Genomic DNA, 27344 nt, shown 5'->3' on the forward strand with positions numbered 1-27344 from the left:
TTAGAAGTTATAGAGCAATTCAGTAATGTGGCGGGATACAAAATCAATGCTCAGAAATCAGTTGCATTTCTATACACGAATAATGAGACTGAAGAAAGAGAAATTAGGGAATCCATCCCATTTACAATAGCACCAAAATCCATACGTTACCTTGGAATTAACTTAACCAGAGACGTAAAGGATCTATATTCTTGAAAGGATCTATATCACTCTTGAAAGACATTGAAGAAGACACAAAAAGATGGAAAAATATTCCATGCTCATGGATCGGAAGAATTAACATAGTTAAAATGTCTACGCTACCCAGAGCAATTTACACTTTCAATGCCAACCCGATCAAAATACCAATGACTTTTTTCAAAGAACTGGAACAAACAGCCCTTAAATTTGTGTGGAACCAGAAAAGGCCCCAAATTGCCAAGGAATTGTTGAAAAGGAAAAACAAAGCTGGGGGCATCACAATGCCGGATTTCGAGCTGTACTACAAAGCTGTGATCTCAAAGACAGCATGGTACTGGCACAAAAACAGACACATAGACCAATGGAACAGAATAGAGAACCCAGAAATGGACCCTCGGCTCTTTGGGCAACTAATCTTTGACAAAGCAGGAAAAAACATCCAGTGGAAAAAAGACAGTCTCTTCAATAAATGGTGCTGGGAAAATTGGACAGCTATATGCAAAAGAATGAAACGTGACCACTGTCTCACACCATACACAAAGATAAACTCCAGATGGATGAAAGACCTCGATGTGAGACAGGAATCCATCAAAATCCTAGAGAAGAGCATAGGCAGCAACCTCTTTGACATCAGCCACAGCAACTTTTTTCATGACACATCTCCAAAGGCAAGAGAAACAAAAGATAAAATGAACTTGTGGGACTTCATCAAGATAAAAAGCTTCTGCACAGCCAAGGAAACAGTCAAAAAAACTAAAAGGCAGCCCATGGAATAGGAGAAGATATTTACAAATGACACTACAGATAAAAGATGAGTATCCAAGATCTACAAAGAACTTCTCAAACTCAATACACAAGAAACAAATAATCAAATCAAAAAATGGGCAGAAGATATGAACACTTCTCCAATGAAGACATACAAATGGCTAACAGACACATGAAAAAATGTTCAAAATCATTAGCCATCAGGGAAATTCAAATCAAAACCACATTGAGATACCACTTTACGCCAGTTAGAATGGCAAAAATTGACAAGGCAGGAAACAACAAATGTTGGAGAGGATGTGGAGAAAGGGGATCCCTCTTATGTTGGTGGGAATGCAAGTTGGCACAGCCACTTTGGAAAACAGTGTGGAGGTCCCTTAAAAAGTTAAAAATTGAGCTCCCCTATGATCCAGCAATTGCACTACTGGGTATTTACCCCAAAGATACAGACGTAGTGAAGAGAAGGGCCATATGCACCCCAATGTTCATAGCAGCATTGTCCACAATAGCTAAATCGTGGAAGGAGCTGAGATGCCCTTCAACAGATGACTGGATTAAGAAGCTGTGGTCCATATATACGATGGAATATTACTTAGCTATCAGAAAGAACGATTTTCCAACATTTGCTGCAACATGGACGGGACTGGAGGAGACAATGCTAAGTGAAATAAGTCAAGCAGAGAAAGATAATTATCATATGGTTTCACTCATTTATGGACCATAAGAAGTAGGAAGATCGGTAGGAGAAGAAAGGGAAGAAGAAAGGGGGGGTAAACAGAAGGGGGAATGAACCATGAGAGACTGGACTCTGAGAAACAAACTGAGGGCTTCAGAGGGGAGGGGGGTGGGGGATTGGGATAGGCTGATGATGGGTATTAAGGAGGGCACGTATTGCATGGGGCACTTGCATATAACACAGGGTGTTATACACAAGCAATGAATCATGGAACTTTACATCAAAAACTAGGGATGTACTGTATGGTGACTAACATAATAAATTATTTAAATATTTTTAAAAATTTAAAAAAATAAAGAAAAAAACAAATAAAAGCTTATTTAGAGGTGCCTGGGTGGCTCAGTCACTAAGCGCCTGCCTTCAGCAGGTCATGATCCCAGCATCCTGGGATCGAGCCCTGCATCAGGCTCCCTGCTCAGCAGGAAGCCTGCTTCTCCCTCTCCAGCTCCCCTGCTTGTGTTCCCTCTCTCACTATCTCTGTCAAATAAATAAATAGTTTTTTTAAAAAATTAAAAAATAAATTAAAAAAATAACAGCTTATTTCAAAGTCCTGGCTCTACCAGTCCCCCCTCTGGAGGTCAGAAGGCACCCCGGGTGAGCAGGAGTCTGAGCTGGGGCAGGGCCAGAGCAGGTGCTGCCCAGAGGGGCAGAAGGGAGGAGAGTGGGCCTGAACTGAAAAACTAGCCTGTGTGCAGGGCTCGACCAGACGACTCTCTTCCAAGGAACCAGGCACAGCCTTGGGCTTGGCCGCTGCAGACCCTCGAGTCAGTGCCGTAGAAGAAAGGCATAATGAAGCAAGTCAGGCCCTCGCAAGAAAGGGCTTTATAAGTGATTTCCAGCAGCGGGCGGGCTGCCTTGGGAAGTGACGTGGGCCACCTTCCTGCAAGAATTTGGCCGAGGATGGGGGTCAGCCTGTCAGGAGGCCGCTTGCAGGGACCACTCCACAGGGTGGATCTGGACCGGTCCTTCTGAGGCTATGAGGCTACGAGGCTGCAAGTCTATCGTTTAAGACCCTCAATGTCTCATCAGGGGCTAAGTCTATTTAAGATCAACTCGACATGACAGGAAATGAAGCCGCAGCCCCAAAACATAGATTATGGGGCCATTTGGACACAATGCACCAATGAACAAGAAAATGAGAAACGGACAGAATAAGATGAACGAGTCTCATCATAAAAGCCTGCAGGTTTCCAACCTCTTTTTCTCACGTGGGGGCTCAGGAGGGATTGGAACTTAGCTCCCAGATCTTTCTAGCTCCCTCCATGGGGAGGTGCTGAGATAATGAGTGTCTAGAAGCCCTGAATTGGAGAAGTGCCACTTCTTGTGCGTGCCTGGCTCAGCGTGCCCCAGATACAGGCTGCCCGGCTGGAGACAGACCTCATTAACGTCTTAACTAATTGGATCTCTTCTGCCAACCTGAGAATACACTTGAAAGATTGCACATCTTTGATTCTAACATGAACATAAATTTTGTAGCAGCCTGTATGTGTGTGTGTGTGTGTGTGCGCGCGCGTGCGCGTATGTGTTGGAGGAGGCAAGAAAGAAATCCTGTTACATTAAATGTAAAACTTGATTATAAGGTGAATCCCCAATTCAAAAAAGTTAAAATGCCAAAAAAAAAAAAAAAGTGTTTCTGAGCCTGTGGTGGTAAGATCCTGCCCCAGTTCCTGCAATAAGGCAACCAGGGTGACCAGGCTGCAGGGGGATCTGGAGGTCATGGAAGGAATGCCAAGGACAAGGACATTTGGGTGGGAAGGGAGTTAGGACTGAGACAGAGGAGGCCGCAGTCTTCCCCCTGAGGAGGAAGGCTGCCAGCAGAGAGTGCCCACAGACTCTTCACTCAACCAGCCAGGGACTCCCCTGGCCATGGGGTCCAGGGGTCTGATGGGCAGTTTCTCTCAGATCCAGAGACCCCGGCTCCTGCTGACCCACAGCAGTGCCCATGGTGGGCTTCGGAGAGAGCCCCGCACACACCACAAGCAAGCCTCCCAGAGGGACAGACGGCCTCGCTCCTTTTACCTTCCTGCCAACGCCAGACGGTGATGGTGTGCTCGGGGTCCACGCCCACCGACACCAGGAGCTTCCCGGTGGCACTGAAGTTGACGTAATTCACCCCTTTTGAGTGGAAACAGCGCAGCATCGAGAGGGTGTGTTTGGTCATGGCGTCCCAGACGTGGATGGAAGGCGTCGTCCCTGAGGGTGGGAGGCAGGACACAGAACTGAGGCTGCAGAACAGGGGTGGGGGGCCCAGGCCACGCTTAGGTTCACCCCAAAGCCTTTCTAAGACCAGTGTTCGGGGGTTTACAGTCACTGGGCCTCAGGGACCTCCAGCCTGACTGGGCCAGCGGTGACAGACGACGAGACCCATGTGCCGTGCTTCTAGAGCCGGAGGCCTCGGGGCACCTGTGTCCAGCACACACACTTGCAGAGGGGTTTATACAAAGGAAACTGGTGAGCACAATGCTTTGTATCCGCAGTTTCGCCAGATACAATCGGCAAACGCGACAGCGACATGGTTTTGCTGTGCAGATTGCACTACCCACAGAGGGAGCAGCCTTACCTGGGGTCTCCGTCCTATCAACTGCGGTGGGTGGACAATGGCAATGAGGAAGCGTCAAGGGAAGACAACGGCTAAAATAAGTCACGTTTCTAATAGCGAGGCACTTAACAGCAGCATCGGGAAGCTCCAAATTAAACTTGAAAATGGACATGGGTTCAATGAACACAAGCAGAAGGATAGGTTTGTAAAAACTGCCTTTGAAACGACAAAAAAAAAAAAACAAAACAAAAACAACCACCACCACAACACAACCTCTCACAAATGTGAATCAGTTCACATTTGTCCTTGACAGTTTCCCAGGGTCCAGAAGAGCCAGGCACGCAAACTGCAAGCCGCCCTGACCGAGCACAGTCCCAGGCTGCAGACACGGGGCTCTTTATCTGACCCCTGGCATCTGAAAAATTACCCCCACAAGTCCACAGGGATGGGGCACCCGTTTATCTGGAATATCAGGCTCTGGTCTGACTTTACAATCCCTCAGAATCACCCATCACTGAATATTTCAACCCAGGTGACACAGATATATTCAGGGCTCAAAGGATAACGTCGAGAAAGGGTAGATGTCAGCAACCCGCCCGCTCCCTTTCCAGATAATTGCCTATCAGGCAGCATCCCTGCTCGGGTGGGGGAAAGCTCGGCGGCTGCAGGACCCTCCTACCTATCTGGCTGGTGGCCACCACGTTTCTGTACTTGGGGTGCTGGTTCACCGTGAGGCAGAGGATGTCGTCCGTGTGCTCCAGGTAGAAGCTCTGGCTCCCTAGGGGCAGAGACACAGGAGAGTGAGGGGAGGGGGATGTGCAGACCTCTCAGGACAACCTTGAAGCATTATGCAGCATCTGCAAATGCCTTGTAAAAGTGAGCGATGAAGGCCCCAAGTTCTCGATTTTAGAATCATGCCTGGGGAGCTGGGAAACCATTTTTTACATTTACGTATTCTGTTCCAGGCCGGACAGAAGAGCTGGAGTCTATTCTCTAGCACCTGTCAGCTCCCCTGCAACCCCTCCCGCTGCCTGTGGGGGTCCAGAGCTCAGTCCAAGTGCAAGGCTTCCAGGGTCCAAAATGATAACAGAGTTACTACCTAACTGAGCAAAATGGCACCACTTACCCCTGTGAAAGGGAAGGCTATGGAACAGGAAAATACTTAGGGACTCTCTTTCAAATCCTCCTTAGTTCTCAAAGCACCAATCCATTTGGGTGCCTAGATGGCACAGGTGAGGTCTTCACCTCCTCATGCCCTCACTCAACGTATGTCACAGGAGGTAGAAGAAAGGACAAGAAATACGTTATCAGCGACTGTGGCAAATGGGTCTGCCGACTTCCAAGGTGTCAACTGTAATCCCATCCAAAGGCCCAAGGACTAGAGGTAAATGACAGCACTGATAGACAAATAGCTCATTGCTACTAAAACGATATATGGTCACACGAAAAAGAGAAATCGTATAGAAACTCTCAAGGCCCCAAAAGACAAATCATTAGGCGCTCAGTGACTTCACTGTCTAAAAATGTACGCATAAGCAAGTGTGCAGACTTGGGAAGGAGCATGAAGAGTTGAAAAAAGGAAGGGGGCTTGTTTTAAGATGTGAAGCAAATAAGGCAAGATGTGAACGCATTTAAATCTGGTGGCAAAGGTATGGGTATCAAATTAATTTCTGAACGCTTCTTTCGGCTTGCGGTGTTTCTTTTTCAACTACTTGTTTAATTTGAGTCATCCTGCAGTGAAAGGACATTTGGGGTGTTTTGCTTATGGTTTAGGCGTTCTCATTCTTCTGGCTAACTAGTCAAACTTGAAAATCTGAGCTGCTAAAAAATGGGTAGTAAGGAGGGCGAGTATAGCATGGTGCACTGGGTGTTATACGCAACTAATGAATCATCAAACTTTACATCAGAAACCAGGGATGTACTGTATGGTGACTAACATAATATAATAAAAAAACATTAAAAAAAATTGGTCACTGTGAAAAATTAATGAGCAAAGTTCCCCTGGGCTCTGTTCTTGGTAACCGGCTGCAAGGAATTTCTCCACTCCCCACACCCTCTTTCTGGCTCCCGTCCATCCCTCCCAGCCTCAGAGCAGCTGATGGAAATGTGGACACCTCCCCCCGGGGGCTGACAGCAGGATGTTGTTAGAAAGGAAGAGGGCTTTGACCTTTGAACGTGGGCGCCACACTTTCTAGGACTTTCTGGAATTGAGAGGAATGGCTCCCACAGAGGCCAAGAATGCACCAGCTTTGGGGCATCTCAAGAGGGGGAAGGCACACAGGGAGAGAGGGCAGGAAGCAGGGCCTGCCCTCGGAGGGGAGCCTGGGGCCACGTCACGCAGTTACCCGTGGAGAGGCTCTGCAGCACGCCAGCCGCCGCCGTGTGGAAGATGATGTCCGAGCCGTCATTCAGGTAATGCAGGTTGTTGCGACAGTCGAATCCCCTGTAGCCAAACACGTGGTCGAGAGCCAGCTCCTACATTCCCACACACAGACGACAGCAGCCCTCAGAGGAAGCAGGAGCAGGGCCACAAGCCCACGCTCTGGGGGCAGCCAGCCCCTTACCTCACGGGAACCGCGCGGCTGGTGAGACAGCCAACCCCAAGCTGAAAACATCTCGCTTCTTGGCTAGCTGAGGAGAAAACGCAGCCCTTTCTTGAATTCCCTGAAGAGCGAGGGGGACAAGGCTCACTGGTAGAACTACAGGGAGTCTTCTACATAGGCCAGATAAGCTTCCAGGCTGTGTAGGTGAGTGCAGGCCTACTGGCTGATGCCCTACAGAGGTGACCTTGGCAGGCACTCTTCAGGAGAGGGAATGGTGGCCCAGAGGTTTGCTTTGATCCCCAGGAACGCCACCAGGACCAGCAGAGAATACTGAGGCGAACACCACGCTCATTCTGTTGCCTGGTGCTTGCCCTACAAAGTGTCTACATCTTTTGCATTTTTTCCCAACAACAAGATACTGTTCTGGGTTTATAGTCTTTCTCTTCCTCCATCTTGTCTCTCCTGACAGAGAGCAGTGGCCGATTGAGCTCAGATCAGTTATGAACGCGCTATGACGCACATGTACCGTTGGTAGCTCTTCTGGGCCAGGCACGGTACTGGGGGTGGGGTGGGTACAAGAATAAGCTGTGGGTCCCTGATTCTAGGTTCCCTGACTTTTCTCTCTCTAAAGCTCATCGGTTGCAAACATCAGATTGTTTTAAAATACCACAACCCCTCCTTACTCCAGAATAGTCACTGACTTTCACTGCATAGGGGATAGAGCCCAAACTCCTAAGCTGGCATACTCACCTCCACTCACACATGCCCTGTACCCCTCGGTCAAGCTGAATTGTCTATTTAGCCCACATACCATGAGTTTTCGTATCTTTATAATTTTGCGTTTGAAGTCTCTCTTGCCTAGAGAGCCCTTCTCCTCCTTTCATCTCAGCCTTCCCCCAACCCCATGTGTCTCCCAGGAGCTCATGTGTAACATGAGACCCCTCATCCTGTGGGACACTGAGTCAAACGGGGACAGTCAGATGATTTCTCCCAGGAATTTAGAATTGAGGACACTGGTGGGCTTGGCTGTCATAACGAAGTGAGGAGAGAGAAACTCGGAGGCTGGGTCATAACCATCATCTACCAAAATAGTTCAAGAAGTCTCCAGAAAAAGAGAAAAATGCATCAGACAGACAGGGCCTTGGCGGGCAGAAAGAGGCACCATCTTGGTTTATGATGGCTCCTCAGCTTCGGGATCCTGTCTTTTCCTAAAGCTCAGCTGCATCTTCTGACCTGCACTCTGTTCCATGATAAATCCCTCCAATTAGTCCTTCTTTTCCAAAAAAAAAAAAAATTTAAGATGGATTCTTCTGTCCTTAGTTCACAGTGTAGTAGGAGGGATAGATGAGTGAGAAATAATGGAGGTAGCGTGTGTGACAAGGGCTGCAGATGAGGGGGTTGTGTGAGGGAGTGTAGGAGGGTTTAGGATGAGGAGAATCAGGGAAGATTGCACAGAGAAGATGCCAGAGAAGAGCTTGGAGAGACCAGGGTGCAGGGAGGGAAGAGGAGGCGCCTTCTAAAACACAGGGGCCTGAAGGCCCACGGCAGCGTCACAGAACGTTAAGTAATGGGTTTGGGGGTGGAGATTTGAGGTGTGGTGGCAAATCACAGGTGCTGAAGCTGGAAGGCGGTCCTGGGTTAGTGTTTTTGAAACCATGCACTTGAACCCCCCCCCCCGCCCCGAGGAAACTGTGGGAATCTCCCGGGTCTTAAAGCTGTGGTGAAGCATGAAGAGTTGCGAACTCTGTGGGCAGCAAGACTATGTGTCAGAGAGGGAGGGGACTCTGAAGGCAGAAACCCTCTTAGAAAAGAGAAGGTCCACAGAGTGGCAGTCCTCAAGTAGGAACAACTGAGTTCAAATCCCTCTCTACTTCCTGGCTTGGAGATCTTGGGCATGGGACTTACTCAGTCACTTAACTTCTGAGAGCTAATGTCCTTATCTGTAAAATGAAAACAAGAATACTACCTTCCTCATGGGTATGAAAGGTGCATGAAACACGTCGTGGGAAGTACGTACACAGTCCCCAGCTCCCCGCGAGTGCTCCCATGACATTAGAGACAGTGAATAAGCTCGCACTCCCCCTGTGTCTCCCCTCATCTCCGAGTGGGACTAGGTCTGGGGGAAAGGAGTCAGGTTCGAAGGATGTGGGGCATTTGTAAGTTAGTACTGAGAGGACTCGGTGACAGGGCTGAAGGAACATGACCCAGTGGGTGTGATTCCCTGGGATTGGGGCCACAGTGCTACGTCAGAGGGAGAGGGGACAAGAGAGACCCAGCAGATCCATTCAGGTTTACTAGAAGATGCCTACGGAACACGCAGATAGTGATGTCCACCAGGCATATCTTAGAACACTGACATCAGATTAAAAACAAAATAGTTTAACCTCCTCACCTCAACCAGTTTCTTTTTTTTGGTGATATTGTTCTTCTGGAGTTTCTCAGGCTGGGGAGCTGCTCTGCTAACAGGCGGTCTGGAATAGAGGGTGACCAAAAAAAAAAAAAAAAAAAAAAAAGCCAAACAAACACAAAAAGAAAAACAAAACAAAATACAGTGTTGAACAAAAGGCAGCAAGGTTGCTCATCCGGGGTTCAGCTAAGGCCAGTGCCAGGGTCCCCTCTCCCTTCCCCCACTCAGCAGACCCTCCACCTGGCTTTGTTCTGTCCTGCTCCCTCTCTTGCTCCCCCGGAAAAGGTTAGATTCTGACGTTAGGGTCCCACATGATGGGGCCTGGATTTAGAGGCACTGGGATGGTCTTCCCCACATCTAAAGCATCGTAGTCAGGGACCAGGCTCTCTACCTCCTGGGAGCCAGGAAGAACACAGGAGCCAGAGGGGCTGATTTTCAAATGAGAGAGGAGCCTAAGAATGAGAAAAAAGAGGCTGTGCTTCCTGAACCCACCAGCTATTTTCCAGGCAGAGATGCGCCTATGTTGTTTAGAATTAGGAGGTCAAAGATCATCAGAATTAGGAGGTCAGATATCATGGCATGGTGTGAAGTGGGACTTACAGGTCAGGTTTGGGAACGGCCCCAGGTAGCCAAGTGCCCAGATCATTCTCGATACACGAAAGGGCAAGTGGGAAGTACAGGGAGAGGAGGCAGAAAGAATCCCCACTCTGCCCTACACCTGGGGTTTATGGTCGACGTTAAACTGCTGCCGTCAGCCCGAAGTCGGCCTTTCTCTTCTCGGTTTTGTCTCGGGGGTTCCAAATTTAGCTAAGAGATTTTGTGATGGGTAAACTCTCCACTCTCACACGAGTAGGCCAACTTTTTGCAACGTGGGGTTCCCTTAAATCAGACTTCTCGGAGTTGAGGGAGCGGGGGATAGGTAGGGGAGACCTGTCCCAGCTCCTGCTGCAGGTTCCCACTCCACTAGTGACTGCTCTTGGGCTATGCAAAGAGAAAGGATTACCTTGATCCCCTTGTAAGCAGCAAACAAAGCCAAGTAAGAAACTTAGTACAGTTTAGAGCCACGTTAGCAACCACCTCATTCATGCACAAGCATTATCCAAGTGAACAGACATTCCCGTGTGGCACAAACCATGCTTCCCAGGCATGCCAGCAAAGGACTAAAACAGAAATGAAAGAGTGCACCGGTCTACAAATTCAGAAAGCTCATACCCTGGCGTCTCTGGGCAAACTCTGCACTAAAGCGCCTACAGAATAGGGAGAAAAAAGGAAGCCTTGTCAATGCTTCCTGCACATTCTCTGTGACTTTGCGAATGCGCCTGGGGACTCTGCTTATGTGAGAGTGCGCTGGGGAGAAACTTGTGGTCAGAAAAACAATCACATCCTCCTGGATGTCGCTGGGAGTTATGCACAATGGATGCTTTGTTTCCAAATCAAGTTCGACTCATAATTTAGCCTAATAATTCCCAGTGTTTCTGGGTAGGTCAGCTTGCCTGCTGGAACGGCTTGCGTTTTTGTGCTGGGGCAAAACAAGTTACCTTTATTTTCTGAGAAACTCTTCAATCAAAACAGGTTATGCAATCATAAGTGATAATTGGACCAAATGGTATTATTATCTGCGCTGAAGAATAGGGAGCGAGCACATCTCTGCAAAACGACACCCCCGGCTGATGTCATTTGCTGCCAAATTGAGCAAAACCAGGAGGCTGGGGGCATGCCAGTTCTTGCAATTAGACACTTCCTTCACATTAATTATCGCTTCCCAGGACATCTGCTCTTTCTTCTGTTTTAGTGGGACTTTCAAATGAAATCCGTGGGTTTCTTCTTTCACCTAAGAATGTTCAAGTGTGTGACAAAAGCAAGCCGAGGTCTGAGATGGGAGCAGGAGGACACTGGGGCTACAGCATGGTTCAAAGGCAGAATTTGAGATTAAACGCAGGGTTCGTTTTCAGGGTACACGCAGGTTGTATAATATGTCCCATATTATACAGTATATACGAAGTAGGCATACAGGCACAGACACTGCGCGTTTATATATACACGAGATTGTATATATATACACATAGAGGCAATCCGATGCTTTTTTTCACCTTGATTTTCAGTTAGAAACTGAAAAGTAAAGCAATCTCAGAATGTTTCTTTCTTATTTCACAAGCATATGTTTATAGCTGTATTGCTTCAAAACTGAAGATGAGAGGGGCAAAAGGAAGAAACCTGCATGGTGGCAAATTCAGCGGATTGTAAGTCTAGACCCTTGGTGGTTGTGGATTCTGCATGAACGCTTAGTACTGGATGCTCATCGAACAGGGGCTTTTCCAGAGTGCTGTGAATACTTACTTGACAATTCCCTGCCTCCAAAGGAAAGCAAGTTAAAACACAATACAAGCATTAAAGGCTTCTTTCCAGACATCTATAAACAGTGTTCGTAATATCAGACGTGGGAGGAGCTGCCAAAAATCTCAAACGCAGCCAAAGGCTGGAGGTTTGGCATTTTTCAGCAGATCTAAATCCTTCCAGATTCAGATTCCATTGGAAATGTGACTCTGAAAAGCTTTGCTGAGGTGGGAAAGAGTAGGGTACATGAGAACATTCACTCACTTTTCAGTCCAATAAACTCGTTAGAGCTGGCTGTCCCAGCTGGCACTCAGGACCGGAGAGCCAGGAAGGGAGTCAGTGCAGTGGGGGATTAGCAGGGAGAACTGGGAAGATAAGAGCCCAGTGGGGGGTAGGGGTGGGGTGGTGGGATCCCAGAGGGGTGGAGCAGAGACACAAAGGGGCCTCTGGGGGCAAGTGGAACTTTGAAGTCACTCAGGGAAATAAAGAAGAGAGTTTCTACTGGGGAAGGAACTTACGGAGGGAGCCTAGCAAATGAGCAAACAAATTGGATAATCAGGAGAGGACGGTGGACAGGCTTGAGCTCTGAGAGAGCAGAAGAGAAGCTTTGCCAAGGAAGAGAGAGCAGAGGCAAGAAGCAGAGGGGAGGCCTGTGGCCTCAAGCACATGACTGCATGTTAAGTAGTGAGGCAGCAGTGTTCTTGTTCGGCGCTGGGGTGCAGGCTACGACACCCACCCTTGCCAGTGGTACTCCCTACCACACAGCCCCGTGGCCTCTGTGGAAATGGGACATTCTTGGGCAGGGAAGGACCATGAGAAGGTCAATCGGTGGGGCAATCCTGTCGTCCAGCAGCTGGCCTGAAGAGAAAGCTTAGGCTCACTTGAAGACCTGTGAGGTCTCCGCGACACGAGCTCTCACCCCACAGAGCGCTCCCCAGAGGTGGCCAGGGCCTGGTGGTGTTTGCCCCTCTTTGTCTCCTCCCCAGGGTGCTGGTGGAACAGAGCACATGATGACCTGAGATGCGCCGGAGGGGGCTCAGAGCCAAGGCTCTCAGGGAAGCATCTGAAATGACGGAAGCCGTGTGGAAGATCAGTCACACCCCCAGATGAGCACAACATGACAGCCAACTGGGGAGTGAGGCTCAGAAAGCCGGTAAGAAACAAAGTCGTTGCAAACAGCTTCTATAAAGAGGGGTGTGGGTGTGGAGAAAATCAGCTACATTTAGCCAAGAAATGCAAGTTTGGAATTGTTTTCAGTGTTGTTAGTCAGACAATGTTCAAAGGGTCCTCAGAGGAAACATAGATTTCTTCGGATTCCAAAATGTGCCATCAAGTGATCCAAGAGTTTTCGAAATGTCCTGGGAAACCAAGCTACTTTCGATCCTTTTTGGTGGGAGCCCGCAGATGATCTGAGATTTCGGCATTGTTCTCCAACGAGACTTATCAGCCCATGGGTGGGCTTCACGTACTCGTGCTAAATTGTGTTTGCACCTGTGCATTTTTCTGGGGGAAATGAGGCATGTCTTTAGCAAATTTTCAAAGATGTATGTGATTTGAGAGAGAGAAAGAAGAAGAGAGATTAAGAACCATCCCTCTCAGATAAATCCAGGTTGAGGAAAACTCTATAAAGCCATGGGAGAGCTCCGTTATCAAAACAAAAGGAGCTGGATTCTGCTGAACGTATTCTTATGTCTCCCAGAACCACCTGTAGAGCTGCTCAGTACTGAACTGGAGTGGAAGGGAGATAGTTAGACAGGAGAATTATGGGATGCCCTGAGGGAAGCCTGCCAACTTCAAAATGCTTTGGACTGAAGCCTGTAACACAGCACCCCGCCCCCCCCCTTTTTTTTTTTTTTAACAAAATGGGGATATAATCCCAGACTTGGCCATTTTAGGTGAATATCAATTTATTTGGGTGAAAATTGAAGGCACAAAGAATAGAAAGAAACAATGTGGGCAGACTACTGAAGAGGCCACTCCAACAATCCAAGTGAAGGATAAGGAAGATCTTGACTAAAGCAGTGGTTGTAGAGAAGGAAACAAGGGAATCTTTAAGGAAATACTGGCAAAGTAGACTTCAAGAACTTTGTAGTTGCTTAGTTCTAGGGGTTGAAGGAGGAAGAGCAATTCAAGTGGAATACTAGTTTTCTGCCTGGGCACCTGGGTGGATGGTGGTACCAATGACTGAGACAGGAGGAGAAGAGTCAGGACAAAAGATGATGAGCTCCCTTGTGGCATGTTAACCTCTGGACGTCTGTGGGCTGGAAGCTCAACTGAGAGGTGGGAACTCAGAGAACCATCAGCTAATGGGTGGAATATATGAGATTATCAGGATTAGAGTTGGAAGCTTGAGGACCAACAGCATGTGACTGGCTAGAGGAGGGGCAGACATGGGACACTGAGAAGAAATGATTGAAGAGGTAGGAGGAGGGCCAGGAAAGATGGTTTCTAAAAAGTAAATGAGAGAAGAATGGATATAACTTCACTATCCAATATGGCATCCAGTGACCACATGTGGCTCATCCAAATTAAGATGTGCTATAACTGTAAAATAAACACCAGATTCTGAAGACCTAGTAAAAATAATTTTTAAAAAAGAAGATAAAATGACTCATTAATAATTTTCACAATGATTACATGTGGGAATAATATTTTTAATATATTGGGTTAAATAAAATATATTATTAAAATTAATTTCACCATCTCTTTTAACTTTTTAAATGTGATTACTAGAAAAATCACCTATGTGGCTTGCATTGTATTTCTACTGCACAATGCTACTCTAGAAGAAACATATTTCTCCTTTTAATAAGACAAAGAGGATTTGGGAAACTGAAAGTCACCATGTCAGCAGAATGACAGGGACAGAAGATTGACTGATAGGTTGGACTAGAGAGTGAAGGAGAGATTTGGTAAAGCCTGGATGAGAAGAGGGAAGGGGAAGGAAGGGAAGGGCGGGAATACGTGTTTAAGTATGTAAGATCACTCAGAAGATTTACTTATCTCCTGAACCGAGTTTGGTGGGGATGGGAAAGACTAGAATGCATTTCTTGGCTGAGGACCCACTCCAGTTTGGGGGGAGTGGCATAAGAGATACAGGAGAGAAAGGCAATTGATCAGGGAGCAAGGATGGCTGGGAGGCTGAGGTCCAAGCACCAGCTGAGGGACCAGCCTCGAAGAGGAGGAGAGAGGAGGGACTTCATTCCTCTGAGAAGGAAGGAGGTGAATGGTTTACATGGGGTAAAGGATGGGAAGCAAAACAGAGGAGAGATAAAGAAGAGCCAAGATGGAGTTCATGCCCAATAGCTTCTGTTTTCTCCACGAAGTAGGGTAGAAAAACCAAGTACCAAGATTGGCGGGTATAGGGTTTGGGCAGGCGGATGAGGAAGAATTGTCTTTGACTGTGGAGTGGCTGGCAGAGGAAGCCAACCAAAGACAAGAATGAACATGAAGGAGCAGTGCAGAGGGCCTCAGTGTCCCTGGCAACACAGACTCTGGTGAGGGCAGTCTGCACTCGTGCGATTTTCTAGTCAGAAGAACAGAGGTATGTGCTGTAGGGGAAATACAGGGGTGAAGAGCCAAGAAGACTGGAAAAGTAGCATTCAGGCAGACAAAACAATGAGGCCAGGAGGAGCTGATGAATCTAGAAAAATGGAGGTATCAAGGCATCCAGAATGCTTTAATGAGGATTAAGATCAGGATTACTGGGAATGAGAAATCTAAAGGAGAGAAGTTTAAGAAGTTTAAGACTGATGCAGAAGGGAGCTACTGGTGATGATATAACTCATGGCTGGCAGGAGCCGCGGTCAGTCAGCTGGTCTGTAGTGGAACTCCTCAGAGACAGGAAGTTGATAGCTGAGAAGGACGGGAAGGGGGAACGGATGGCAGAGCACGGCGGGAACTTCAAAGGAGCGGGCTGGGGCTGGTTAAAGAGCGAGCCAATATGCTTTACAAACACCACAAAACACTCGGATCCTCCACACCTTACAGCCAGGGGTGCTGTTTCAAGCGGCAAGAATCATGCACCCCAACAACTGCTTCTGCAAACACCTCCCCAGTTAGCAGATCACAACCACACAACAGGAGAAAAAGGGAGGGTAACGACCCTGGTAGCGCCCATTCCCTCCAAGTGGAGATCTGAGAGATGTTCGGGGACTTGACAGGAACAACTGCACCCAGCCCTGCCACTGTCCTGTAAGAGACGCTCCCTCCCATCAGAAAATCGCTCACCCATGTGTGATGCGTTCTTCAGCTCCGTGAGCCAGCGGGTTTGAGCCAACTGATTAACTGTAAGAGTATGATTCCCTGGGTGTATTATTCTTTCAAAAAAAAAATCACTCTACCTCTGCATTTTCAAGTCCTGGCACATTTTTTTATGATAAAAAAAAGTGAACAAACTATGCTCTGAAGAATGGCAGGTTTAATTCCTAAAATTATCAGGTATAGAGAAGTCATTATTTTGCTTCAAACAATACATAAAATCAAAAGAACTGAATAGGAAATCATTTATGAAGGTAACATTAAATTCCCTTTAAAAACCCCAACTATTCAGCTTTCAGCGGAGTTATAGAGGCAAACAATAGGCGTTTGAAATGGTTAATTTCAGCATTTTGGGAGTTAAATGGATACCGTCACGTCTTCCCACCTTATTAAAGAACAGGAAACTTGCTACCTTCTACCTACTCAGAGCAGCCAGGAGTACAGAACTAAGGGGCAGAATAAACAACTCACCTAGAGAGAAATGCTCTGGAAGCGCAGGGACACACCCTGCCCTGTTTGCCCCGCACATATGCCATCGCTGCCCCCGAGTACAGTTTGAGCCTGGCTTACACGCAAAAGACAGGTGATGGTGGGTCTCCTAAGAACAAACTCTTAGACTCTTTGAGGTCAATCCATCATCACAACTGGGATGGAAACGGAGAATTTATCAGAGCTTCCCACTTATCGGACCAAGCGTCAAGATAGGAAGTAGCGGGTTTGACAGATCTCCAAGTGGTAACCTTGAGGGTGAATTTGGAAGCACCTGTTAGCAAGACCGTCAGTTCTTAGCAGCTCTTACAACCCGAGCTCACAAAGCAGCTACTGATCAATGATGACAAAGCGCCTCTGTGAGGCCAGGGGAGCGAGGAAAGGGGAAGTGCCAGGCTGTTTATTCGTTTATTTCCCCACGGAGAGGAGCACTGTCCTGATTCGCCAAGCTCATCGTGCCTCAGGCAAACTTGAAATGGGCAGTGACTGATTAAATACAGCATTAAAAAACAAAAACAAAAAACCGGGGAGCAGGTTCCTCTCCCTAAACATAGCAGAAAAGGTTAGAAGAAAAATTGGGGATTACCTAGAGATGGTGGTTTCTTTCAGTTCAGGGAAATCTAGCTAACCTTTGCAATAGCTTTACATTTCGCCGCTTGTGGGCATGTCCTTGTTTCACTGTAAATCCGCTGACAAAGAAGCTTTTTATGTAACATAGGTGTGATGGCTACAATAACACACATTTGTCTTTTCCGTTCTTTTTGCCTTGGGTTATTTAAATAGATTTAAACAGAACAGATATTTGATTCCTAACAGACAGACGGTATGAACATAAAATTATTTAACCAAGAGATCATCCCACACCAGATTCCACATGGGTCACGCCATGTCCCACGAAGATGAGACCACCCATGGATGTTAACAAAATGAAGGTAAATGTGGTCGATGACCAAGAAGGGATTTGTGGACCATTCTGAGGACAGATGGATATATTTAAACATTAAGAGAAGCAGACTAAGTAAATTCATCCATTCATCTACTCATTCGACAAACGTTTGTTTATCCTGTACTATGAGCCCAGCACTGCGTTAGGCACACGGGGGAACCAGGACAGCACAGTGCTGACCCTTGAGGCACTAAGAAATTCACAGACAAAGCTGACAATCCAGTGGAACTTTAAGTATCTTGAAATACCATAGACCAATATATTCAGGATCCAAGGATTAAAGGTGGCTATTAATTTGGGGCTGCAAGAAAAACAAAATTCCTTTACTGTTTCTTTATAAACCCATGGTATATAGTTCTCTTTATAGAATTTTCTTTTTGCTTAAGTTCATAAATCTGTATAAACCTATTCAGAAGGGATATGATAAAGTAGGAGAAGATCAATTTTAAGGCCTTCCCCCATTCATCAGTAAGCACAACTTAGGAAAAGGTTTGCAAAACCCTAGTGCTAGAGTGCAATCTTGAGGTCATTTGGTGCTGGGACCCAACTGTTCAGAGATGAGGAAACCAACATTTATAAAAGGCTCAGAATCTGCTTCTAATTGTGGATTGGTAAAAGGTTCTTGGTTTCCCAAGGAACATATGGCATAGATTGATGGTTAAAAATGTACCAGAGGGACTAAAATATTAATGTAGGAGTATTCACAGATTCCTCCTTTATAATCCCCTGCTAAGAATAATCCTGGCAATGCCACCCCAGCATCTCCTCATCCTGGGGACCTGAGATGGATGGAGGGTGACATAATTTCGCACACCATGGAAGAGAGGAAGAGGGATTCCGCTCAGGACAAATACCCCCCTTATGCATATTTGGGGGTGCCCAAACTGCCCTCTTCACAGTGGAACACTACTGAGATGGGAAGGAGAGGATTGCCCTTCAGGATCCTGATTTACCTGTAGGTCCACAAGTGGGGGTTACAGAGAGATACTGAGATGGTGACGGCTAGGGTCGGTCAAATGTGGGTGAGTAGTGCAGGGGGCCACTGGTGCCTGGGGACAAGTCCCTGTGTATGGGGACTCCTGGAGGCACCATTCATCCATCCACCTGGAAGGCAGCTCATAGCACATATGAATGAGCAGGAGAGGAGCCTGGTCCCCTGGATCACCCATGTCACACACTCCTCACCAGAAAAAGGGGATAGTTAGTCTCAATGCCACAGAGACCAGGGGAAAGGGCTGTTGTTTGTAATTGCTTAAAGGCAGAAGCCAGGGGGAAACTGACCTGAGAGGTGGAAAAATGGCCAGGGGTGCCAAATTGTTAGAGGAAGAAATTTCCAAACTGGATTATGGATATAAAGACAAGATGCCACCAAGATCTCAGACTTTGATATCTAGCCTGTGGATATCAGTGACTAGAAATGAACCTAAACCTTGTTAAATTGTTAAGGACTTTATTCCCTCAACAATCATTTACTGAGTGCTGGCATGTTATCAAATTCGGAGAAAGGGCACTGTATCAGAAATTTTGCTTTCACAGAGTTCACATCCTAGCTGCGGGAGAGGGGCTTTATGAGAATCCCCAAATCTGGCCAACAACAAAGGCCTCTTAAGGCCTCCAACAACAGGAGTAGGATAACAGAACAAAGCCCCAAAAGGTCATCCTCCACGAAGCCAGTCTCAGACTTGGCAAAAAAGAGTAAGGACAGACAAAGAAGAACTTGGCAAGCACAACAGGTAGAGCAGAAGGATGACCAAGGACCCTATCCCTCTGTGGTGGAGATAACCTCACACAGCCTGAAACCAGGGCATGCTGAGACAAGATTCTGGTCAAGCCCACGGCGGTTTCCCTAATCTCATGTAAACATGTTGCAGCGTGTGAGAATTGCTTTAGAGTGGTTATACCTCTTGAGCTTACAGGCACGTAGTCAGACTATCCTAAACACTTGGGTATGTGTTTGGGGAGGAGACAGAACATTAAAAGGTATAAAATAAAACCTCAGGAGAACAGTAAAGGGAGACTCTTCTATTTGGAAAAAGTTCTCATTAGTATGGCTGGCTGTTTCATTGGGGTACTCTGGGGACGTGCAAAGCCTTAACACTGGCTAAGGAAATGCTGTTGTTTCTGCCTTATGTAAACATGCCTATAGCTTTCCAATACTCCAAAATTAAAGAAACTTTACATCTCTAACTTTTGTATTGTCATCCTTCCATCACCAACATCACTGTCCTATCATGATGACCAAGCAGATTGCTGCCACAGTGGGATTAATGCCAAGGACCCCGACAGGCCCTTGCCAGAATGCAGCCAGCCACTTTCCAGATAAACACTGGACATCTATTGAGGTTTTAAGATGTAAAAGAAAGCCCCAAGGGAGCTGAGTGTTGCTTTGACTTTCACTGAGTCAACTCTTTTTGTAAAAGTTAGAGACTCCAGAATCAAAAAACAAGGGGAATTTCAAGATGCCAAAGGTTTCAAATGTTGGAGGTAATGGTAATAAAACAACTGATAAAACTCTGTCATTAACTAACCTTTGCTATAAAAAATGGCCAAAAATGAGGAATGATTTCAAATTAAAAATTTTAACTGTGATGATTTCTACTTTAAAATATGTGAATTATCCCAACTAAGAAGAGCCCAAGATGAAGTACCTTTACTAGTGAAATTTACCAAACATTTGAGGAAGAATTAACACCAATTCTTCTCCAACTCTTCCAAAAAAAAAAAAAAAAATCAGAAAGGAGGGAGCACTCCCAAACTCATTTTACAAGGCTAATATTATCCTGATACCAAACCAGAAAAGGACACTACTAGAAAATAACAGGCCAATATCCCTAATGAATACAGATGCCAAAATTATCAATGAAATACCAGCAAACTTTATTTAGCAGCACACTGAAGAGATCACTCATCATAATCAACTGGGATTTATTCTGGGGATGTGGTGATGGTTCAAAATATGCAGACTGTCAAAGTGATACACCACAGAATTAAAGAAAAGAAACATATGATCATCTCAATAGATGCAGAAAAATAATTTGATAAAAGTTGACATCCAATCATGAGAAAAACTTAACAAATTAGGCATGGAAGGAACATATCTTAACATGATAAAGGTCATATAAAACAAGCTCACAGCTAACATCATGCTTAGTGGTGAAAAGTTGAAAGCTTTTCCTCTGAGATCAGGAATAAGACAAAAGTGACAATTCTCATTACTATTCAACATAGTACTGAAAGTCCCAGTGAGAATCAAGCAAGAAAAAGAAATAAGAGGTATCAGAATTGGAAAGGAAGAAGTAAAACTGTTTCTATTTGCAGATGACATTTTATATAGAGAAAATACTAAAGACTCCACCCCAAAACTATTAGAGCTAACCGATGAATTTAGTAAAGTTAGAGGATACAAAATTAACATGCAAAAAGTCAGTAGTATTTCTACATGTTAACAACAGATTTTCTGAAAAAGATGTAAAGAAATTGATCCCATTTATAATAGCATCAAAAATAATAGAGTACTTGGGAATTATTTTAACTACAGAGGTGAAAATCTTTATGCTGGGAACTGTAAGATCTTGATGAAAGAAACTGAAGAAGATAGAAAGAAATGGGAAGGTATCCCATGTTCATGGACTGGAAGAATAAATATTGTTAAAATGTCAATACTACCAAAATCCATCTAGAGATTTCAATGCAATCCCTATTTAAGATCCCAATGGCATTTTTTACAGAAGTAGGAAAAAACACTCCTACAATTTGCATGGAACCACAAAAGACCCCTAATAGCTAAAGAAATCTTGAGAAAGAAGAACAAATCAGGAGGTATCACACTCCTGATTTCAAGCTATACTATAAAGCTACAGTCATTAAACAATATGGTACTGGCATAAAAACAAATAGACCAATGGAACAGAATCAAGAGCCCAGAAATAAACCCAAGCGTACATGGCCAATCTAATATTTGACAAAGGAGCCAAGAATACTCAATGGGGAAAAGACAGTCTCTTCAATAAATGGTTCTGGGCTCATTGGATATTCACATGCATTAGAAAGAAACTGGACCCACATCTGATTCCACTCTCAAAAATTAACTCAATGGATTAAAGACTTAAAAGTAAGACATGAAACCTGGAAACTCCTAGAAGAAAACATAGCAACAAAGCTCCCTGACATGGGTCTTAGTGATGATTTTTTGGATATGACTCCTAAAGCACAAGCAACAAATGGGACTACATCAAACTAAAAAGTCTCTACTCAGCAAAAGAAACCATCAAAAAAGTGAAAAGACAACTGATGGAATGGGAAAAATATTTGCAAACCATGTATCTGATAAGGGGTTAATATTATGTGTATGTACACACACACACACACGCACACACCCCTCATGCAATCCAATAGCAAAGGAAAAAAACAAAAACCTTAAAAAATGGGCTAAAGGCCTCAAGAGACATTTCTTCAAAAAAGATATAGGACAGGTCAATAGGTACAAGAAAAGATGCTGAACATCACTAGCATGAGGGAAATGCAAATTAAACCACAATCAGATATCACCTCACACCTATTCGGCCATCATTGGCAAGACAACATACATAGTGGATGTGGAGAAAGGGAATCTTTGCTGGGAATGCAAACTGGTGCAGCCACTGTGGAAGACAGTATGGAGGTTCCTCAAACAATTAAAAATAGAACTACCATATGATCCAATAATCCCACATCTGGGAAATTCAGCCAAAGGAAACTAAACCACTAAGTTGAAAAGATATGTGCACCCCAATGTGTGCAGCACCATTATGGACAATAGCCAAGACACGGAAATAACTTAAGTGTCCCTACAGGGATGAAAATAAAGAAGAAGTGGTATAATAAAGAGTAGAATATTAGCCATTAAAAACAGAGGAAATCTGGCCACTTGCCATATGCTGTCATTTATATATGGAATCTAAAACCACCAACCAAACGTGCAGAAACAGAGACAAACTTATGGTTACCAGAGGTGGAGGGGCAGGGTGAGGGGAACGAGGAAAGCGGTCAAAGGTACAAACTTGCAGTTATAAGGTAAGTCAGAACCAGGGGTGTAATGTAGAGCGTGAGGACCGTAGATACTGCGTGTGGTATACAGGTGGAGAGCCCATCCTCAGAGTCCTCCTCTCAAAGACAAGGGTTTTTTCCTTCTTTCTTTTTTATTGTATTTCTAGGAGAGGAGGGAGGCTAGATGAAGCTATTGCGGCGATATATTTCACAATATACGTCAATCAAACCATCATGTCGTAGGCCTTAAATTTATACATTGATGTCAATTATTTCTCAATACGACTGGGAAGAAAACAGAAATAAAAAAAGAGATATCTTGACATTTACCTACTATTGGATGATAGGGAAATGAAAAAAATACATAGGGGTACTAAATAATTCCTGACAGTAGCTCAACCTCGTAACCCTTTATCATTTAGGACAAAAACACTAAAGATGATATTCAAATTTGAAAGTGATTTTCTAATTATATTATGGACCTCCTCTCTGGAAAACAAATAGTATTTAATTAAGACTCAAGGCTTGCTTGGTACAAGTGTATAAAAAGCTTTGTTTCTTGAAACTACTTCTTACGACATGGTTAAGTACATGTTACAGAGCCAGGTCGAAGAGCAGGCCATCTAGACTACACACATCTAATCAGGAGATGACTAGAACCATAACGTCATCATTTCTACACTTCTCCGTAATTCATAAGTAAACTACATTGCACTGGTGCTAAAGACAATACAATTATGTGTGAAAAACGAACTCATCTACCTCAGACATTTTCCTCAAGGGAGAGATGACCCTCCCGGTCTGAGACAGGCAGAGAGGTGACAGCAAGCCCAGGGTCCGGCTGAGGAAGGGGAGATGGGCTTTAGCTCAGTGTGGGATTCTGACTGGTGGCCATCAGTTATGTAGCCTCTGAGGTGAGAAGGCAGGGGAAGGGTTGAACCTCTCCTTCTTCAAGTAAAAGGCGGAAAATATAATGATAAAGGTAGAAACAGAAAGGGTCAATTCCCACATTCTTTTCTTCATCCCTGGACAGCCAGCCAAACCCTGCAGGCCTCAGTGCTTGTTAATAACGGACCTTGAACGAATACAGACTGCTGACTCAGGTGCCGTGAGAACGCAACCCCCGAGTTAACCTGCGTCCCCACTTAGAGGAACAGAAGTTACTGAATATGTACATGCCGATTTCCATAAACATGACGCACTTGGTGTTTATTTTGTATTTTCCATCACAGAGTTAAGGTTTTTGTCTGAGTGCACATTCCAACTAAATATACCAAATAAAAATCTCCATTATTCCTATTCCCCAAGCAGATGGTTAGTCTAAGCAGTGAGGGGATGAGGAGATGGAGACAAGTGTGTCAAACAAAATCAACTATGACCCACGGCCCAGCCATGTGAAACTTGGAAGACCAATGGCTGGTCAGCGCATCTGCATCTTAGTAACAGAGCACATGCCACATTTGGAGATATTATAGAGCCTATCTGTAAATTATAGAAAAGATGTCTTTGTGATCTACCTGTGTCGCAATCATGCACTTACCTCATAATCTAAAATTGGGGTTGCACAGTAATTTCATCCATACAAAACATTGGGTATTGGCACTAGACATTTGTACAGCTCTAAGTTTCAATTTGTTCTTTTTCTTAACGTGAAAATAAAAAACCTCTGGAGATGGGCCAAAGATGTTCATGTTATTTTTAAAGATATGTGAGAATATAAAAATGTAATGTGAATATAAAGTATCAATTTTAAAAAGTGACCATTCTTGGGGCACCTGGGTGGCACAGCGGTTAAGCGTCTGCCTTCGGCTCAGGGCGTGATCCCGGCGTTATGGGATTGAGCCCCACATCAGGCTCCTCTGCTATGAGCCTGCTTCTTCCTCTCCCACTCCCCCTGCTTGTGTTCCCTCTCTTGCTGGCTGTCTCTGTCCTGTCGAATAAATAAATAAAATCTTTAAAAAAAAAAAAAAGTGACCATTCTCAGTGTACTACTGTTTTCTAGAAGTTAATTCTTCCGACACCCCTAGACAGGGGTGTAAAACTATGGCTCATCAAAACTGATCCATTTAAAAGTGGGTAGAGCTTTAAGCGTCTCTAATGATTCTTGATACTGATTTGGTTATATTTACTGGTATCTTTAAATAACAGTATATATTCAAAGGCTTTTATAAATGATAGGAAATTATTGTTCAACATTAAAATGGCCATTATTCTGTGATAATAATATCAGTTTCAATTAGAAAAAAAAAATGAAAGGCATGAGCAGGATATTTTCCACCCCTCCCTGTCTCCTCTTCACGTTTTCTCTCCTCCTGTTCTGAGCCCTCCATGGCTGGCCTCTGACAACTACAGCAACAGGCACTCGTGCCCTTCGACTTCTGACTGGCTTCAGCTTGAAAGGGGCATCAGTGGAAGATGAGAGGGTCAGAGGAGAATGCAACTGGGGAGTCTATTCCCTGGAGAGCTCCGTGCTGGGACTCAGGTCTGTGACCTTTAACCTTCTCCCTCAGGTCTCAGCTTCTGTAAGGCAGTCTGCTTCAACAGCTAATGCTCCCCACATCTGACAACAACTTCTCCCCACCAACCTTCGGACCCAAGGGTGGTGGAGGGGCTCCCCCATCCCTGTTGTTTCCCTTAATCCTGCCCACACCTTTGTGACTAGTCCTTTCATTTAACTTTCCCCAAATTACTTCTTTTCAGAGTGCTCTTGCTTTCCTGCTGGGGCCAAAACTGACAGAGAGCTTAGGTCACACCTGAAAGACTTAGGTTATATCTCTCATGGTGCACTAATTCTAAGAAATTCTATCTAAGATAACAGGTGCCCTATATTTTTACATTCTTTGAAGCCAACTTCAGAGAGCTGGAGCCAAGAATCAAAACCAGAAAAGGAAAAGAAAGCTTTCCCATCTTTTACAAGACACAATCCAAAATAATCTTTAGAAATACAATATATATATATGTATATGGTGCATTAAAGCATGACAAAGGTCCTATTAAAACAAGGCAAAAAAGAGTTAAATTTAAAATATCAGTATACCTCATGATCTTAAAAAAGGTTGCTTTTCAAAATTCTTTTCTATTTTAGGTCTACAACAATTTAAGCCACCTCCAGTAGTTATGGGGAACGAATGTGCACTCACAGAAACCAGATTCCATGCTGGGACAGGAAAACCAATGATGAGTGTGTGACTGACCTCTTGTCAAAAAACAATTTCAGAAGTACACGATGGTATTGTGAAAAAGCCACATACACCAACCCAAAGAAAGGTCTGCTAAAGACCACACAGTGACAATTTAAACATTAAACAATGACAGTAACACCATCAGAATTGCCTGCACCTAAAAAGGTTATACTATTACCTCAAGAGACAAATAAGAACTATGCTTTTAAAAAGTAATATATACCAACAGTAACCAATTGACCAGTGTTCAGTTTGTCATCAAAACATGAGGACAGAATGAAAAATGATTTGGTTTTTCAAAAGAAAACAGTAACTTGTTTCACTGATATGACTGACTTTGAGGATCCAGGTAGTTACCAGTCCGAAAGGTCAAAAGTCCTTTTCCTGTTAGGTTGATACTATGAAATGCCAACTCTGGGCCAGAGGGTAAAGGATAAAAATGGAATTAGATGGACCTAAAGCTTGGGCCTTCTGGGAGATGTCTCTTAAAGTTGGCCTTTCCTCCCTGTCTTACTGCGTGCGCTGGTCATGGTCATCTGGGGAGAGGCCAAGCACAGAGCCAGAGTTTCTGGAAGAGTCCAGGAGGAGTTCAGGGCGGGATTTGGGGGTGGGGGGGATTCAGTTCTCCTATGGGAATGACATAGGAGGTTCTGGTGCCTGGGAGAATCCTTACCCCACAGGGGCAATGCTTACGTTCCAACAGGAATTTGAAACACTAGGGGAAGCTGGTTCTCTTAGAAGATAGTGTGTCACCTTCTACTGTGTGTTTTCACTTGGTGTGTGTACCTTTTGTCGTAACAAACACAACCTTCACATCCTCTGACTGTTGACTTCTTCCAACATTTGTACTACTATTGAGTTGTGCAAAACATGCACACGGCAAGGGCAGGGGTCCGGGGCCGTCCCAGCTAGCAGAGGATGATACGGACGTGGATTGGAAACCACTACATATTGTGTCTCACTCTCTCCTTCCATGTGGCAGATTAAAAAACAATCCTCATTCTGTCCTCTCTTCACCGCTGTCTATTTGGCATGTTATGGTGGTCAACATTAGCACAGGACTATGAAGAGCTTTATCCGGACCTGGATGAGAAGACTTCATAGTTTCCCGAGATCCTGGACGTGGGGCTGGACACAGTAAGTGATTGAAACTCTTTGGGGAGGCGCTAACTGCGTTTTCAATCATTTATGTGGGATAGTTTAAATTGGGGTGTTTTAAGAGTGTGTATATGACAAGAAAAAGGTGGAGGGCAGTAGACATGTCCTGTTTTGGATTCATACAGAAATTCAATTTCGTTAACCACCTTGGACTTTTACTTCTGGTAGAGGTGATTACATTGCTAGTCTATGGGTGGCATATGACTACTTACTTGAACAATAAAAGGCTCATATTTAACAGATCACCAGTGACTGGTTCAAGGGTGGTCATGTGACCCACCAGAGCCAATAGTACATCATAAAACATTTGCAAGACTTGTCCATCAGAGGCAGTTCTTTGCTGCTGGACTCTAAGGTCCAGGCACTGCAGTCACTTTGCTACGTGAATTGCAATAACCGAGAAAGCAGAACTGAGATATGGAGAGAGAACAGCAAGATTTGACACCTGAAGTCACTCTGTCCCTATGGATTTTCCAATGGTTCCCAGCCAATAGGTTCCTTTTACTTAGGCCACTGTGGGTTAGGTGACCTCCCAGAAACTGAAAGTCATACCTTATAAATTAGAAAATGACATATCAACTTGGTGTGACCTTGCTAAAGTGGTGAAAGAAACTTCTTAATTTTACAGGCAACTCTAGCAATCTGGTGCTGAGCAAATTTCAGGGATTTTGTCACCTGATGAGTTCAGGAGAACTGCTTTTATTGAAGTGAGAACACAGTATTTTGGTACTACCCCTTGTGCTGTGATGAAGGTAGGCGTTTTGTATCTTAAATTGCTCT

General features: G+C 44.9%; 1 protein-coding gene across 3 annotated transcripts in view; it reads right to left on the bottom strand.

Annotated features, from left to right (window-relative positions):
* The window catches only part of EML6 (EMAP like 6), a 280912-nt gene that overhangs the window by 20401 nt on the left and 233167 nt on the right, over positions 1-27344 (bottom strand). Inside the window, exons 28-31 of one of the 3 annotated variants that reach the window (XM_008700449.2) lie at positions 9156-9234; positions 6566-6695; positions 4900-4998; positions 3701-3874 (exon numbers count right to left, since the gene is read on the bottom strand). In XM_008700449.2, coding sequence (XP_008698671.2) covers positions 3701-3874; positions 4900-4998; positions 6566-6695; positions 9156-9234 — 482 coding nt within the window. Of the gene's footprint in view, positions 1-3700; positions 3875-3937; positions 4999-6565; positions 6696-9155; positions 9235-10173; positions 10183-27344 lie in introns of those variants that run through there. The other 2 variants (XM_040623472.1, XM_040623471.1) reach the window with 2 other exon arrangements.

Source organism: Ursus maritimus, unplaced genomic scaffold, assembly GCF_017311325.1.
Source record: "Ursus maritimus isolate PB19 unplaced genomic scaffold, ASM1731132v1 scaffold_6, whole genome shotgun sequence".
NCBI classification, from domain to species: domain Eukaryota; kingdom Metazoa; phylum Chordata; class Mammalia; order Carnivora; family Ursidae; genus Ursus; species Ursus maritimus.